The 16,812-nt window shown below is 36.3% G+C and overlaps 1 protein-coding gene across 2 annotated transcripts in view; it reads right to left on the bottom strand.

The window, feature by feature from the left end:
* HSH2D (hematopoietic SH2 domain containing) overlaps nt 1-13,628 on the bottom strand; it is a 46,771-nt gene extending 33,143 nt beyond the window's left edge. The window contains exons 1-2 of one of the 2 annotated variants that reach the window (XM_053700705.1): nt 13,555-13,628; nt 8,374-8,496 (exon numbers count right to left, since the gene is read on the bottom strand). In XM_053700705.1, coding sequence (XP_053556680.1) covers nt 8,374-8,477 — 104 coding nt within the window. In that variant the 5' untranslated portion in view covers nt 8,478-8,496; nt 13,555-13,628. Of the gene's footprint in view, nt 1-8,373; nt 8,497-13,554 lie in introns of those variants that run through there. The other variant, XM_053700706.1, reaches the window with a different exon arrangement.
* Between the last annotated feature and the right edge of the window lie 3,184 nt (nt 13,629-16,812).

Here is a 16,812-nt window from a genome sequence, read left to right as displayed (position 1 = left end):
CCTAACACTACCCTATCAATAAAATAATTAAATAAACTACCTACAATTACCTACAATTAACCTAACACTACACTATCAATAAATTAATTAAACACAATTCCTACAAATAAATACAATTAAATAAACTAGCTAAAGTACAAAAAATAAAAAAGAACTAAGTTACAAAAAATAAAAAAATATTTACAAACATAAGAAAAATATTACAACAATTTTAAACTAATTACACCTACTCTAAGCCCCCTAATAAAACAACAAAGCCCCCCAAAATAAAAAATTCCCTACCCTATTCTAAATTAAAAAAGTTACAAGCTCTTTTACCTTACCAGCCCTGAACAGGGCCCTTTGCGGGGCATGCCCCAAGAATTTCAGCTCTTTTGCCTGTAAAAGAATAAATACAATACCCCCCCCCCCAACATTACAACCCACCACCCACATACCCCTAATCTAACCCAAACCCCCCTTAAATAAACCTAACACTAAGCCCCTGAAGATCTTCCTACCTTGTCTTCACCATCCAGGTTCACCGATCCGTCCTGAAGAGCTCCTCCGATGTCCTGATCCAAGCGGGGGGCTGAAGAGGTCCATGATCCGGTCAAAGTCTTCATCCAAGCGGGGCAGAAGAGGATCTTCCATCCGATTGAAGTCATCATCCAGGCGGCATCTTCTATGGTCTTCCATCCGGAGCGAAGCGGCAGGATCCTGAAGACCTCCAGCGCGGAACATCCATCCGGACCGACGACTGAACGACGAATGACTGTTCCTTTAAGGGACGTCATCCAAGATGGCGTCCCTTGAATTCCGATTGGCTGATAGGATTCTATCAGCCAATCGGAATTAAGGTAGGAATTTTCTGATTGGCTGATGGAATCAGCCAATCAGAATCAAGTTCAATCCGATTGGCTGATCCAATCAGCCAATCAGATTGAGCTTGCATTCTATTGGCTGTTCCGATCAGCCAATAGAATGCGAGCTCAATCTGATTGGCTGATTGGATCAGCCAATCGGATTGAACTAGATTCTGATTGGCTGATTCCATCAGCCATTCAGAAAATTCCTACCTTAATTCCGATTGGCTGATAGAATCCTATCAGCCAATCGGAATTCGAGGGACGCCATCTTGGATGACGTCCCTTAAAGGAACAGTCATTCGTCGTTCAGTCGTCGGTCCGGATGGATGTTCCGCGCTGGAGGTCTTCAGGATCCTGCCGCTTCGCTCCGGATGGAAGACCATAGAAGATTCCGCCTGGATGATGACTTCAATCGGATGGAAGATCCTCTTCTGCCCCGCTTGGATGAAGACTTTGACCGGATCATGGACCTCTTCAGCCCCCCGCTTGGGCTTGGATCAGGACATCGGAGGAGCTCTTCAGTACGGATCGGTGAACCTGGATGGTGAAGACAAGGTAGGAAGATCTTCAGGGGCTTAGTGTTAGGTTTATTTAAGGGGGGTTTGTGTTAGATTAGGGGTATGTGGGTGGTGGGTTGTAATGTTGGGGGGGGGCGGTATTGTATTTATTCTTTTACAGGCAAAAGAGCTGAAATTCTTGGGGCATGCCCCGCAAAGGGCCCTGTTCAGGGCTGGTAAGGTAAAAGAGCTTGTAACTTTTTTAATTTAGAATAGGGTAGGGAATTTTTTATTTTGGGGGGCTTTGTTGTTTTATTAGGGGGCTTAGAGTAGGTGTAATTAGTTTAAAATTGTTGTAATATTTTTCTTATGTTTGTAAATATTTTTTTATTTTTTGTAACTTAGTTCTTTTTTATTTTTTGTACTTTAGCTAGTTTATTTAATTGTATTTATTTGTAGGAATTGTGTTTAATTAATTTATTGATAGTGTAGTGTTAGGTTAATTGTAGGTAATTGTAGGTAGTTTATTTAATTATTTTATTGATAGGGTAGTGTTAGGTTTAATTATATCTTAGGTTAGGATTTATTTTACAGGTAAATTTGTTATTATTTTAACTAGGTAACTATTAAATAGTTCTTAACTATTTAATAGCTATTGTACCTGGTTAAAATAATTACAAAGTTGCCTGTAAAATAAATATTAATCCTAAAATAGCTATAATATAATTATAATTTATATTGTAGCTATATTAGGATTTATTTTACAGGTAAGTATTTAGCTTTAAATAGGAATAATTTATTTAATAAGAGTTAATTTATTTCGTTAGATGTAAATTATATTTAAGTTAGGGGGGTGTTAGTGTTAGGGTTAGACTTAGCTTTAGGGGTTAATACATTTATTAGAATAGCGGTGAGGTCCGCTCGGCAGATTAGGGGTTAATAATTGAAGGTAGGTGTCGGCGATGTTAGGGAGGGCAGATTAGGGGTTAATACTATTTATGATAGGGTTAGTGAGGCGGGTTAGGGGTTAATAACTTTATTATAGTAGCGGTGCGGTCCGCTCGGCAGATTAGGGGTTAATAAGAGTAGGCAGGTGTCGGCGACGTTGAGGGGGGCAGATTAGGGGTTAATAAATATAATATAGGGGTCGGCGATGTTAGGGCAGCAGATTAGGGGTACATAGGGATAACGTAAGTTGCGGCAGTTTACGGAGCGGCAGATTAGGGGTTAAAAAAAATATGCAGGGGTCAGCGATAGCGGGGGCGGCAGAATAGGGGTTAATAAGTGTAAGGTTAGGGGTGTTTAGACTCGGGGTACATGTTAGAGTGTTAGGTGCAGACGTAGGAAGTGTTTCCCCATAGGAAACAATGGGGCTGCGTTAGGAGCTGAACGCTGCTTTTTTGCAGGTGTTAGGTTTTTTTTCAGCTCAAACAGCCCCATTGTTTCCTATGGGAGAATCGTGCACGAGCACGTTTTTGAGGCTGGCCGCGTCCGTAAGCAACTCTGGTATCGAGAGTTGCATTTGCGGAAAAAATGCTCTACGCTCCTTTTTTGGAGCCTAACGCAGCATTTGTTTGAACTCTCGATACCAGAGTTAAATTTATGGTGCGGCCAGAAAAAAGCCCGCGGAGCGTTAACAGCCCTTTTACCGCCAAACTCCAAATCTAGGCCTAATAGAATAATTACAAATGGTCTTGGAATACTCTCAAATATGTTAAAGATCCGAAATGGTCTTTTTTTTATCAAGTGCTTTTAGGTACCAATTACTTTCTATGATGGACATCTCATCAATCACAGGGAATTCCAGGATTAGCTTCTGTTTTTTTTTTTTTTTAGAGAAGTGAGGTTTGTTCATGCGGTAGTCTGCGTGATGACATCACACTATACTGGCACGTTTAAGAGTGGGCAACTGATCCTTGTGGATCAGCAGATATGAAACCCACATTTTTTTCTTTCATGCAAGCGCTACCCAGGAGCTGAAACAAAAATGGGCCGGCTTCTACGCTTACATTCCTGCTTTTCAATTAAGGATACCAAGAGAATGAAGAAAAATGTACAATAGGAGTAAATTAGAAAGTTGCTTAACATTGCCTAGTCTATCTGAATCATGAAAGAAAAAATCCTGTTTCATATCTCTTCAAACAACTTTAACCTAACATTTATTATTTTGTTTAATTGCTGATCTTTCATATACATGACAGATGTTGTTTTGTTTAACGCACCTTTTAAAGAAAAAATGTGCATACTTAATTTATTTCCCCAGTAGTAACAGACATATATAAGTACTAACACAATAAAAGTATTATATAACTAATCAATTACTGAATAGATTATAGGTGGAACATATGCTGGGTAGTAAAATAATATATAGTATCATGCTTAAGTCTGGTTTGCACCATGTGTAATTTCTCAGTTGTCACATTACTAGAACATTACTAGAACACAGCAATCTAAATAGGTGAAGTGTTAGGCGTATATAACCTGTTGGGTTAGTTACTGTACATACAAAAGGAAAGTACAAAGCCGTTTTGAACAATAAGTTGCTACAGGGTTTGTTTATGTAATTATATTTTTATATTTAACTCGTGTATAAAAGCTTACAATGTGTACTTTGTGTAGGAAACAGCATTTGTCATAGCAAGGGTTAATAAAGGGGCAGTAAACTCAAAATTGAACTTTTATTGTTTTATTGGTAGACTGACACCAAAGCTGTTTTTTTTTCTCATAACAGGAACATTTGTTTTAAAACAAACAAAATGTTATAAATGTAAACTTCCTTGTATCAGAGGCAAAAATAAGAAAAATAACCTTAAAGGGACAGTCAAGTCCAAAAAAAACCTGTCATGATTCAAATAGGGCATGCAATTTTAAACAACTTTCCAATTTACTTTTAGCACCAATTTTGCTTTGTTCTCTTGGTATTCTTAGTTGAAAGCTAAACCTAGGAGGTTCATATGCTAATTTCTTAGACCTTGAAGGCCGCCTCTAATCTAAATGCATTTTGATATTTTTTCACCACTAGAGGGCATTAGTTAATGTGTTTCATATAGATAACATTGAGCATATGCACATGAATTTACCATGGAGTCAGCTCTGATTGGCTAAAATGCAAGTCTGTCAAAAGAACTGAAATAAGGGGGCAGTCTGCTGAGGCTTAGATACAAAGTAATTACAGAGGTAAAATGTGTATTGTTATAACTGTGTTGGTTATGCAAAACTGAGGAATTGGTAATTAAGGGATTATCTATCTTTTAAAACAACAACAATTCTGATGTTGACTGTCCATTTAACATACTTTTAACTATTATTCTGCCAGTTGTAGCAAGAACTAATAAAAGCTCAAATATATGAGGTCTCAGGTGTTAGAAAAAAAAAAAAGTTTGCAAAGGGCTTTAACATAGCGATGCATACATATATAAATGTCTAATTATGAATGTACTGTATATGCATATGTATATGTATAGATGTGTGCACATATATAATTATGTATTTATGTACTATATATATATATATATATATATATAGATAGTTAGTAGAGATGGAGGGCACTCACAGGACTTCATACAAAAGATAGCCTTTATTATTATAGTAACATAGGTATAGTGTCGACGTTTCGGCCTTTTCCTAGGCCTTCTTCAAGACAATTTTCATAGTCTCAAGTAATGTGGAATACGACCTCCGCGTAAAGCTCCCAAAGAGACACGATCATATGATCATATGATATGATCGTGTCTCTTTGGGAGCTTTACGCGGAGGTCGTATTCCGCATTACTTGAGACTATGAAAATTGTCTTGAAGAAGGCCTAGGAAAAGGCCGAAACGTCGACACTATACCTATGTTACTATAATAATAAAGGCTATCTTTTGTATGAAGTCCTGTGAGTGCCCTCCATCTCTACTAACTATCTATGTATACTATTTGAGGATTGCACCCGGGCACTAGAAGCATCGATGTGGATGGAGTGCTAGGCCACCGGCTACTATATATATATATATATATATATATATATATATATATATATTATAAATGTATATTTAATAATAGAAAGCACATAATTTTTTATGTGAAGGACAAAGGAATGTAAAATATGCACATCACGCTTCTCAATTTAGATCTTAACGTGGTCGGGTTAGCACATATGAGAACTTAAAGGGACATTATACACTCATTTTTTCTTTGCATAAATGTTTTGTAAATTTTCTATTTATATAGCCCATAAAGTTTTTTGTTTTTTTTAAAAAGTATAGTTTTGCTTATTTTTAAAGAACATTGCTCTGATTTTCAGACTCCTAACCAAGCCCCAAGTTTTATGAGAATACCGTCAGCCAGTGGCGTAGCGTGGGTTGTCAGCGCCCAGGGCAAGGCAAGTATAGCGCCCCCTAACCCATTAGCACTGACCCACACAAACATACACATATGCCTACACCTATACCCACACAAACATGTATGCACATATGCCATTAGCCCTGTCACGGAGACAAACTTTTTTATGCTTATATTTCAAATTTAAATGCTCTCATGCACATTTCAATTTTGACCTTACCTTTAAATTATGTTTGTTATCTTTGGATTTGCAATGAGTTTTTATATGAAAATCCTGCTTAAAGTCATGCAGTGCTATTGATATTGGAATATTAATACTTAAAAATAGAGCCCTGTGCCGGACTTTTGTGCTGAAATAAGCATGTAGTAAATAATGTTACCCATCACACCAAACAAACTATATTTAAATGTTTTTGGATTTAGTAGGGAGCACAGAAACTAATGCACATGACGTAATACATTTGCAGTGATTTAGAAATTAATGTAAAAGAAGCTAAAAATTTACCTTTACAGTTTAGTGCATCATGGACCTAAGTCATGTATTAAATTGTTAGTTCAATGAATATCCTAATCACTAATGACAGTCCCTGCAAAATTGCATAGTTATATATTGCAGTGTGCAGATTATCTGTTCCAATAACCTCTCATCTGTTTTAAGAGCATTATTTAAATTTCCTGTTGACTGGCATTGCAGTGGATTGAATAAAGCACGTCTGTGTAAATGTGGGATTTTTTAACACATATGTTTGACCTCCTCTCTCTAAATACACTTACATTGCAGAACGTACATGTTTTTTCTACCTCCTCTCTTTGTGCGTCGGCAGTTCAGTGTTCCCTCACTGGCTATGCTGAGCGAGCGAGCGCGCTAGAGCCTCCTTCACGCTGATTCTTGAGGGACAGAGGGGTCAGCCTGAAGCAAACAGGAGGTAGGCATTTTAGAAACCCGGAACCCGCCTCTCCGTGTCACCTGAATGCTGCGCCCAGAATGAGATCTGGAGGGTGCAGCATGAAGCCCCTCCCCCCCCCCCCACGGGAATCACCCAAACACTTCTCCCTGAAGGAGTTACAGCATAGCGCCATGAGATTCAGATTTTTCCACCCCTCCCCTTTGAGTGCCCTAACGGCTGCCTAAGCAGACTTATGCTAGCGCTGCAGCACCAGCGCTGAGAAAAACAGTCCCCGACCAGACCAGGCTGCCTGCTTCCCAGGGAATTGCCGGGACAGTCTTACAATACACCCCCCCGCAGTTAACACAGTAAAAGGCATTTTTATATATAAAAAAATAATACATTTTTTAAAAATGTTTTCTCCCTTAGTGCTGCATCTGTCTGCAGTGGAGGAGGGATGATGTGAGACAGTGAGAGCGCAAATTTTGCGCCCCTAAGAATTATGCGCCCGGGGCAACCGCCCCTGTGGCCCCCCCCCCCCACGCTACGCCACTGCCGTCAGCTACCTACTCCAGCTTGCTCCTGTTTGTGTAAAGGGTCTTTTCATATGCAAAAGAAGGGGGAGGGGGGGAGTGTCTTATTTCCCACTTGCAATGGGCTTTCCAGCTAGCTTTACAACAGAGCTAAATCGAGCTTCTAAGTAAGTTTTAAACAGTTTTATACTGGATTTTTATATCCGTACCTGTGCATCTTATTCTTTATAGCAGTGTCTATTACATGCAGTTATATGAAAATGAGTGTATACTGTCCCTTTAAGGAGCATTATTGAAATATTATATATAACATATTAATAAATATTAATATATATTATTAAACATTAATAAAAATAATGTAAAATACATAGATATATTATATGGATTATTTAGAATAACTACAACAATGCACAAAATGCATATTTTACATTCCTATGTTCTTCCCAAAGAAAATAATGTATTTTTTTATTATTAAATAGATATTTCTATATATATATCTGATACATATATACATAAATACATATGCATAAATATCTAGACATATATAAGAGCAGTTAAGTAGCTGAAAACACAAAAAAATCATATTTATGCAATATTCATATTTAATAGAGTTTAACTGTGTATTTACTGTAAATATTTCATATTCCAATGTTCTTCACATAGGTGAATATTTGTAATATCTAGATAAATAGATATTCCTGTATATATCTGTAGATATATATACCTATATATAATCATCTATATGTATAGGTATAGCTCTATATGTTACCAAACAAAATCACATATATATATAGGAATATAAATGTAGCAATGAACAAATGGCAGCACTCGCTGGTCCTTTAAATGAATATCTTTATTTATGTGACGTTTCGGGGACCGTATCCCCTTCCTCAGGAATATGAATGTATGTATTTATGAATAACTAGAACATATTCTGCTATTTGAAGAACATTGGAATGTAAAATATTAATATTTAATGTCGTTTTAGCACACTTGGTTATGTTTTTCCCCCCGCTTTTCATGCTCCATTGAAGTCTATGGTGGAATACGTTATCAAGATCGCAATGTTGTAAGTTCTTCTTTTTGCGTGCATTGTGCTTTACTTTGAACTTGTAATATGTGCGGTATCAGACGCGCAAGCGTAAGTGATAATTACTGCTCCACTCTTAATCTGGCTCTTAAATTGAAAACTGGGCCATCATATTTCCTCTGTCCTATATTACAAAATAAGACAGAACACAAATTGAAAAAAACCTCTCTAAAATTGAAAAATAAATATCTTACCTTCGTGTGATGACACCGTGAAACCATTCTGGAATGCCGTTTCTCAAAAACCAATCTGACTGGGTCTCTATGAACCATTTCGCAGATGGTCTGTCCATCTCCATTCTCTCTGTGCAGAATACCCTGACAGTTATAAAGATAAAGTTAATTCAATGATGAAGATATCTATATTGTTGTATGTCATTTCCATACACAATAACAAGACAATTGGCCAATGTCTAAAAGTAGCTGGGTCTGATAGATCAATTTGAGTAGGTTTGCAGGCTGATTATTTTGCTGCCGGCTTTATGCATTTTTTTTAAATCAGAGAATATAGAGACCTGCTTGGAACAAATACTCCTTAAAGGGATATGAAACCCAATTTTTTTTATTTCATAATTCAAATCGAGCATACAATTTTAAACAAATTTCCATTTTACTTCTATTATGAAATTAGCTTCATTCTTTAGTATACTTTGTTGAAGGAGCAGCAATGCACTACCGGAAGCTAGCTGAAAATATCTGGTAAGCCAATAGCAAGAAGCATAGATGTGCAACAACCAATCAGCAGCTAGATCCCAGTAGGGCATTGCTGCTCCTAAGGTAGGCTTTTCAACAAATGATACCAAAAGAACGAAACAAAGATAATAGAAGTAAATTGGAAAGTTGTTTAACATTGCATGCTCTATCTGAATCATGAAATTTAATTTTTTACTTTAAAGGTACATTCTAGTTTTAAGAACATTTTATTTTAGCATTAGTTATCCTTGAAAGCTATGGGTCCATTTATTAAGCTGCAGGTGTGGTCCTGCAATCTCAGCTTGAAAAGCAGCTGTCAAAAGACCACTGCAGAGCTATTCTGTAATGAGTTATATCATATTATTTTATCAATAATAATGTCCCTTTAAAGGGACACAAAACACTGAATACATTTCATGCTCCTCCCTTTAACTTACTTTTTAATGTTGCACTGACACCCACTTTAAGTTTTTTTTTTTTTTTGGTGTGCTGAACTTTTCTCCAATCGGTGCTTCAGCTACAAAAAAGTGCTGTACGGCTAGATCACTAATTGGAGACAGATATTTGAATTTCACTGCTGCATTAAAAAGTAAGTTAGTCTGAAATCAACAAATTCTGAAGTTGTGGACAGGCTAAGAAGCAGTGGTCATAAGTCTTTGGGTTGCAGATTCACATGAATGGGCCTGCACCATAACACCTCAACCCTCCTTACACAGCTTCATAATTGGGAGCCTATGAATTGAAAAACTAAATTAAAGGGAAAATCTACACTAACATTTTTATTATTTAAAAAGATAGATAAAGCCTTTACTACCAACACCATGGGGCATATTTATCAAGCTCTGTATAGAGCTTGAGGCCCCTTGTTTCATGGCGAGACTTCAGGCTCGCCGGAATCAGAAGTTATCAAGAAGTTATGAAGCAGTGGTCTAAAGATAGCTACTCCATAACTTGTCCACGTACTCTGAGGCGGCGGACAGAAATCCACCCGATTGAATACAATAGGGTTGATTGACACCCCCTGCTAGCGGCCGCAAATCTGCAGGGCGGTATTGCACCAGCAGTTCACTAAAACTGCTGGCGCAATGATAAATGCAGACAGCGTATGCTGTCTGCATTTATCAATGTGCCGCAATATGCAGCGGACATGATACGCTACTTGTATCATGTCCGCTCGCACATTGGTAAATAGGCCCCTATATATTAATATACTTTTTAACATTTAAACCTCTAAATTTCTGCCTGTTTCTAAGCCACTATAGACAGCCTCTTATCACATGCTTTTTTATTTGCTATTTACAACATGAGACTGCTAATTCATGTGGGCCATATAGATAACATTGTGCCTCATGCTCCATACGGAACTTGATAAATATGCCCCTAAAAGTCAATAGATAATAAATACAAAGTCATGTGAGCAGGGGGCTGTCAGAAGAGGTTTAGATACAAGGCAATCACAGAGGTAAAAAGTAAATTAATATAACAGTGTTAGTTATGCAAAACTGGGGAATGAGTAATAAAGGGATTGTCTGTCTTTTAAAACAATACAAATTCTATTGTCCCTTTAAGTTACAGACAGAGTTATCTCACTCCATATAATCTGACCTCAGGCTTTTCTTAATGGAAGATATGTGAATTCTATAAGTTAGCAAAAACAAAGTTTTACAGTACACAACACTTTGCATACTGACATTACAGTGATGAGCAGTGCACTTCCTTTGAAAATGTCTATGCAATAAAACACTATAAAGTTTTGATAATTACATTACTTCAAACATAGGAAGCTTTGAAGGTCAATTCCTATATCATGCAATCATTTATGTTTCTATTGATTAACATTTTTATTATTATTTAAAATAAGGAGGCTCCATATCAATTATAAAAATCATCATGTTGTAAACACTGGAACTTAATAAGACTGGAAGTGTTTAACAATAAAAATGGTTGAATACACCATAAATAGTATCGCATTTAGATAAAAGTTAGATAAGTTATAAGGATAAAGATATGCTAAAGGAGCGCCTAATGTGTGAATAGGCAAAGGAATATACTAACCTATGAATACAATTTAACGTTTAAAACCCTATTAAAATATTATCATATTTAATGTTCACAAAAACAATATATAAAACAGTATAATATATAAAAGCAATGTTAAAAATGTACAGAAAATATACAGTACAAGATATACAGTGCAAGATATACAGTGCAGAATGTTATAGGATTGATCAAACCTTGTATCAAAAAATAGCAACAATGTTGCGAATGGTAAGAAATCAGTAAAATGATACCGAAGTGGTGAAAAAAATATAGTTCATCGGAATTGCATGAGTCTATATGTCACCTGAAGGGTGATAGAATCCAAATGAGTAATACTAAGAAAAAAGTGGCCACAAACCAAAAGTATGTAAAAAAATGTGTGAAAAAATATATATGCAAAAAAGGTCAGGTATGTGTGATGTGTACAACCTAAAAAACCGGTGTAGTGAATGTGAAATTGGTATGTGAAAAAATGTCAAAATATGTGAAAAAAGGAAAAGGAAAAAATAAAAATAAAAATATATTGAAAAATAAATAAAACTGAAAAAAAAATGAAAAAATATAGTCTCATAGTCTTGAAAAAGGCCCAATACAGGGCCGAAATGCGTTGACAACTTATGGTGAGCTTCTTTTCAATTATTCACACTTGTTAAAAACATTACTGTGCTATGTTGTTATTGCTTTTCATCTACAGGAATTGAGGATTTACAATCTAAGAGACACATTGGAAAACTCCAGATCTCCATCAAACAAATTTTCACTAAGGAATTCACAAAGATACTTTCACACATTATTAAACCCAGGACACCAACACCCAGTATTTGGCTAATCACAGGATTATAACTATTTTTTCACAGTTTTTTTCACAGTTTTATTTATTTTTCAATATATTTTTATTTTTAATTTTTTCCTTTTTTCACACATTTTTTTTTACATACTTTTGGTTTGTGGCCACTTTTTTCTTAGTATTACTCATTTGGATTCTATCACCCTTCAGGTGACATATAAACTCATGCAATTCCGATGAACTATATTTTTTTCACCACTTCGGTATCATTTTACTGATTTCCTACCATTTACAACACTGTTGCTATTTTTTTATACAAGGTTTGATCAATCCTATAACATTCTGCACTGTATATCTTGCACTGTATATCTTGTACTGTATATTTTCTGTACATTTTTAACATTGCTTTTATATATTATACTGTTTTATATATTGTTTTTATGTATAGCATGGATCCATGCCTTTATTGTGAACATTAAATATGATAATATTTTAATAGGGTTTTAAACGTTAAATTGTATTCATAGGTTAGTATATTCCTTTGCCTATTCACACATTAGGCGCTCCTTTAGCATATCTTTATCCTGATTTTCACATTATTGGGTAAGCTAGGGACCCTTAGGGCTAGATTTATTAAAGCTGAGGCGTACAGGGGCGCGTATACGCGCCCCTGTACGCCTCAGCTCGTCTGTGGCGGGGCGAAATTACCCGCAGGTATTCGCCATTGCACATGAGCGCAATTTTGCGCTCGCGTGCAATCCCGCCCCCTGCCCACGCACAGCCAATCAAGATTAATCTGTAATCTGAGATGAGTGCAAACGTGCAAGACCTACAGCATTAACCCATGTAGCGACCAATCAGCAAGCACTACCGAGGGTGCTGAACCAAAAATGGGCTGGCTCCTAAGCATTACATTCCTGCTTTTTCAAATAGATACCAAGAGAATGAAGGAAATTTCATAATAGGAGTAAAATGGTAAATTTCTTAAAATTGCATGCTCTATGTGAATCATGAAGGAAAAAAATTGGGTTTCCTATCCCTTTAATATTTTACATTCCAACACATAGAAGAATATGTTCTATTTATTCATAAATGCATATTTCTACATATATATGAGGGAATTTTGGTACAATATTTATCTATACCTATGTATATTAAGATATACAGATATATAACTTAAATTGCGCTCAAATGAATCACTACTCCTGATGCGCGCAAACAGGTGTGATAAATCCGATATCGCTCACGCTCAACTATTAGTTCACCACTACTAATTTGGTCCTAAATAGTTAACAATACAATAGTAAAGATCTGTAATATATTACACCAAAAAATAATAAAAAACAGCAATTAGAGGTCACTGACAGAAATACAATAGTTTAAATGCAAGTTTCCCATTCATTGACCTCTGGTTAAGGACAGTATATGCTCAAACATTTAAAAGACACAGTTAAAAGTAATATATATATATATATATATATATATATATATATATATATATATATATATATATATATATATAAATATCACTACAGTTTACCAGTCAGAGAGAAAAAAGTTACTAGTCTGCTCAGCATTAGAGGTAGGAATTTAAATATATAAACACATATATACATATACACTTCTATATGAAACACTAAACAATCCTGGATATGTAAAGCTTTTTTATAGTTTGAAAAGAAAAAGGGTGTGTATAACATAAAAGCATTTATGTGAAATGAAAAAATAAACATAGGCAACATTCATACATGTATATAAACCGAAGATCATTTTATTTACATGTATTTATCTACATTGAAAGTAAGCTTGATTGAAATATATTGTGTCAGCTCCTTGGTAAAAGAAAGTCACCTTACCTTCTAGCTCTTGCGTATTCTCACAGCCAGGCAAAATTATATTTTTAGTGGAAGAAGGGTTAGGTTTCTTTTCCTTGTTCTCAGCAGGTAAAGTCCACGCCCCTCAGCAATTCACCACCACCTGTCATTACACACACTAATAAGGCGGAGCCCTAGCATAGGTGAGCCATGCTACTTACTCAGTAAAAGCTAAAAATAATCACAAGGTGACGTTCAACCAGGAAGTCATTATTTGTTTGCTTTTTTTTTGAGACTGTTGAATTAAGAGTCCCATGACACAGGTATTTTACTGGTTAACTGCAATGTCATGAGGCCATGTGCTATGAACGTGTAAAGAATATTTGGAAAACACAAATAGGGCACCACATATCATATCCTGTGGAAGATTGTGCTTTGAAACAAACTTACCTTCTGGTGGGTACTAATGTGTTTAAAGCTACCAAACAATGGTGTCTATGCATCAACAGGACCATCTGAGTTGTCCAGCTAACTCACTCCATTAAAATATATTAAAACAACATATTTGTTTTCTAATTTTTGGTCTCTTTGAGTGCTGAATTAAGAGTCCCATGACACAGGTATTTTACTGGTTAACTGTAATGTCATACGGCCATGTGCTCTAATTGTTATATAATATAAAGCAAATAAGGAATGAAAATAAAATGTATATTTTATTTATGTTTTAAACAGCATCATAGTAGAAGCTCATAATGACAATGGATGGTGGATCTTGCTAATCTTGGTAATCTTGTAATTATCTGCTACTTTGAGAGTTATAAAAAAATACTCTTGATCTCTATTGTGGATGCACCATAGATTAATTTAAAACATAATTTTCTTTCATATGATGGTGAGAGTCCACAAGCCTTGACGTGTGGGGCTGAATTCACGCCATTTGACAAGAGTCTATCTGCTAGTTATTTGAAGGGTCAAATTATGGCTCTATCTGTTCTTTTTCAGAGAAAGATAGCCAAGCTTCCTGATATTGAAACCTTTGTTCTTGCTTTAGTAAGAATTAGACGTGATGTTAAACGGATTTTTCTTTTGTGGAATTTAAATCTAGTTCTCTCTATTCTGCAAGGCCCCCCATTTGAGCCGATGCATAATAGACATAAAGTTCCTGCCCTGGAAGGTCCTTTTTCTCCTGGCAATATCATCGGCTAGGAGAGTTTCAGAACTATCAGCCTTATCATGTGAATCTCCTTTCCTCATTTTTCACTATGATAAAGCAGTGCTTTGTACCAGGTACAATTTTTTAACTAAAGTTGTTTCTTCTAAAAATATAAACCACGAGAGTATAGTTCCTTCTTTGTGCCCTGATCCATCCAATTCCAAGGAGAGGCTTCTCCATAACCTAAACATAGTGAGGGCCTTAAAGTTTTACCTTCAGGCTACTAAGGGTGTCAGAAAGAGCACAACCTTATTTGTACATCATTCTGGTCCAAATAAAAGTAAAAAAGCTAAGACCATAGTTTTGTTTCCTTGGCTTAAACAAGTGATTCATAAAGCATACTTTATGGTGGAAAGCCACTTCCTAAGCAGATCACAGCTCATTCTACTAGATCAGTTGCTACTTCGTGGACTTTTAAAAATAAGGCATTAATGATTTGCAAAGCTGCAACATAGTCTTCTCTACATACTTTACCAAATGTTACTGTTTTGATGTTTTTGCTTCTTTGGAAGTGATTTTGGGCTGGCAAATAGGAACTCCAGTTCCTCTTGTCCCATCCTTTCCTTGGTACAGACTCCATAGCTTGGGTATTAAACCCTACACGTCAAGGCTCCTGAACAAAATTTATGCTTACCTGATAAATTCTTTTCTTTCAGGATGGTGAGAGTGCACAAGATCCCGTCCAATGTCTTTACTTTTGGCAGTAGTTTTTTATTTGCATCTCTATATACCCTGTTTTGTGTTTTCTACCTATCTGTTTCCTTTCCTCTGCTTGCTATATGTTAAACTGAGTAGTACAGAGAGGTAGAAGGGCTTTTTGTTTGGGGTTCTTTGCCTCCTTCTAGTGGCGGGAATTTAATACCACACGGCAAGGCTTTCACCATCTTTAAAGGAAAGAATTTATCAGGAAAGCATAAATTTTTTTTTTTTGCTCAGACTCAAACACTGCTCAAAGTAAACTTTTAACACGGATGGGTTAGCCTGCGTATTACAAGTTGAGAGAAAATTGTTTGCGCATGAGCAAAACCGACACACGCTAACTTCAGGACTTCAGGTATTGCAACCGTGTCAACGTTCTCCCCATAGACTTCAATGGAGAGCGCTGAAGAAAAAAAAGCTAATACTTATCGCTTGCCAAGGCCAGATTGGCCTACCAGGATACCAGGAGATTTCCCAGTGGGCTGTAGCAGCTGGGGCTGGATGGCTACAATTTAAAGGATGCAATTGATGGTCTCAACATTTTCCAAGGAGGCTTTTTATTCTCAGTCTGGCCCTGTTGTTTGTGCGCTAACCCGACACCAACTGCACTAAACCAGAAGGTAGTTATGAATATTTTACATTCAATGTTCTTCAAACAGAAGAACATTTTCTTTTTCTTTTTAAATATATACAGTTGTAATCATAATTATTCAACCCCCCATTGCCAATCAGGTTTATTGTCAAAATGTACAGACTTTCAGCAGTTTGCAATGAACAAATCAAACAAAAAGCAATTGAAATAGCTCAACACAACCAATGCTTCAAGTGGTTTCCCCAAATTCAACTGAAAATGCAACATTTAATGAATTCTGCAGTCTCAAAATTATTCAACACCCTTAATATAATCCCTTACAACAGCACAAATATGCAAAACAGGTGTTGTGTCAAGCACACCTGATGCAACTTATAAAGGGCTTCATTAGTTGCACCAGGTGTGCTTGAGCTAGAACACATAAAATACCTGAACTGGCTAGGGGTTTGTTGAGTGTCACGTTTGACTGCATGTTAGAATTATGGCTAAGTCAAAAGAATGATCCAAAAAGTTAAGAGAAGAGATCATCGCCCTTCACAAACAAGGAAGAGGATACAAAAAAATAGTGAAGGCACTGAATGTTCACCGCTGGAAGCAAAGTTTGCAAGTTCAAAGTTAAAGGAACAGTGGTCACACTACCTGGACAGGGCATACAAAGTTAGCTATCAACAGCTGCAGCCAGATATCTGAAAAGGCAGGTTGAGATAAACCCTTGAGTGACTGCAAAAGACCTGCAGCAAGACAGTAAGATGGCTACAGTAAGGCGCGTACTAAATGCAGAAAGTTTCCATGACAG

This window comes from Bombina bombina, chromosome 2 (genome assembly GCF_027579735.1).
Source record: "Bombina bombina isolate aBomBom1 chromosome 2, aBomBom1.pri, whole genome shotgun sequence".
Lineage (NCBI taxonomy): Eukaryota > Metazoa > Chordata > Amphibia > Anura > Bombinatoridae > Bombina > Bombina bombina.
Note: the sequence above shows the minus strand (reverse complement) of the source record. Positions and strands in the feature narration are given on the sequence as shown.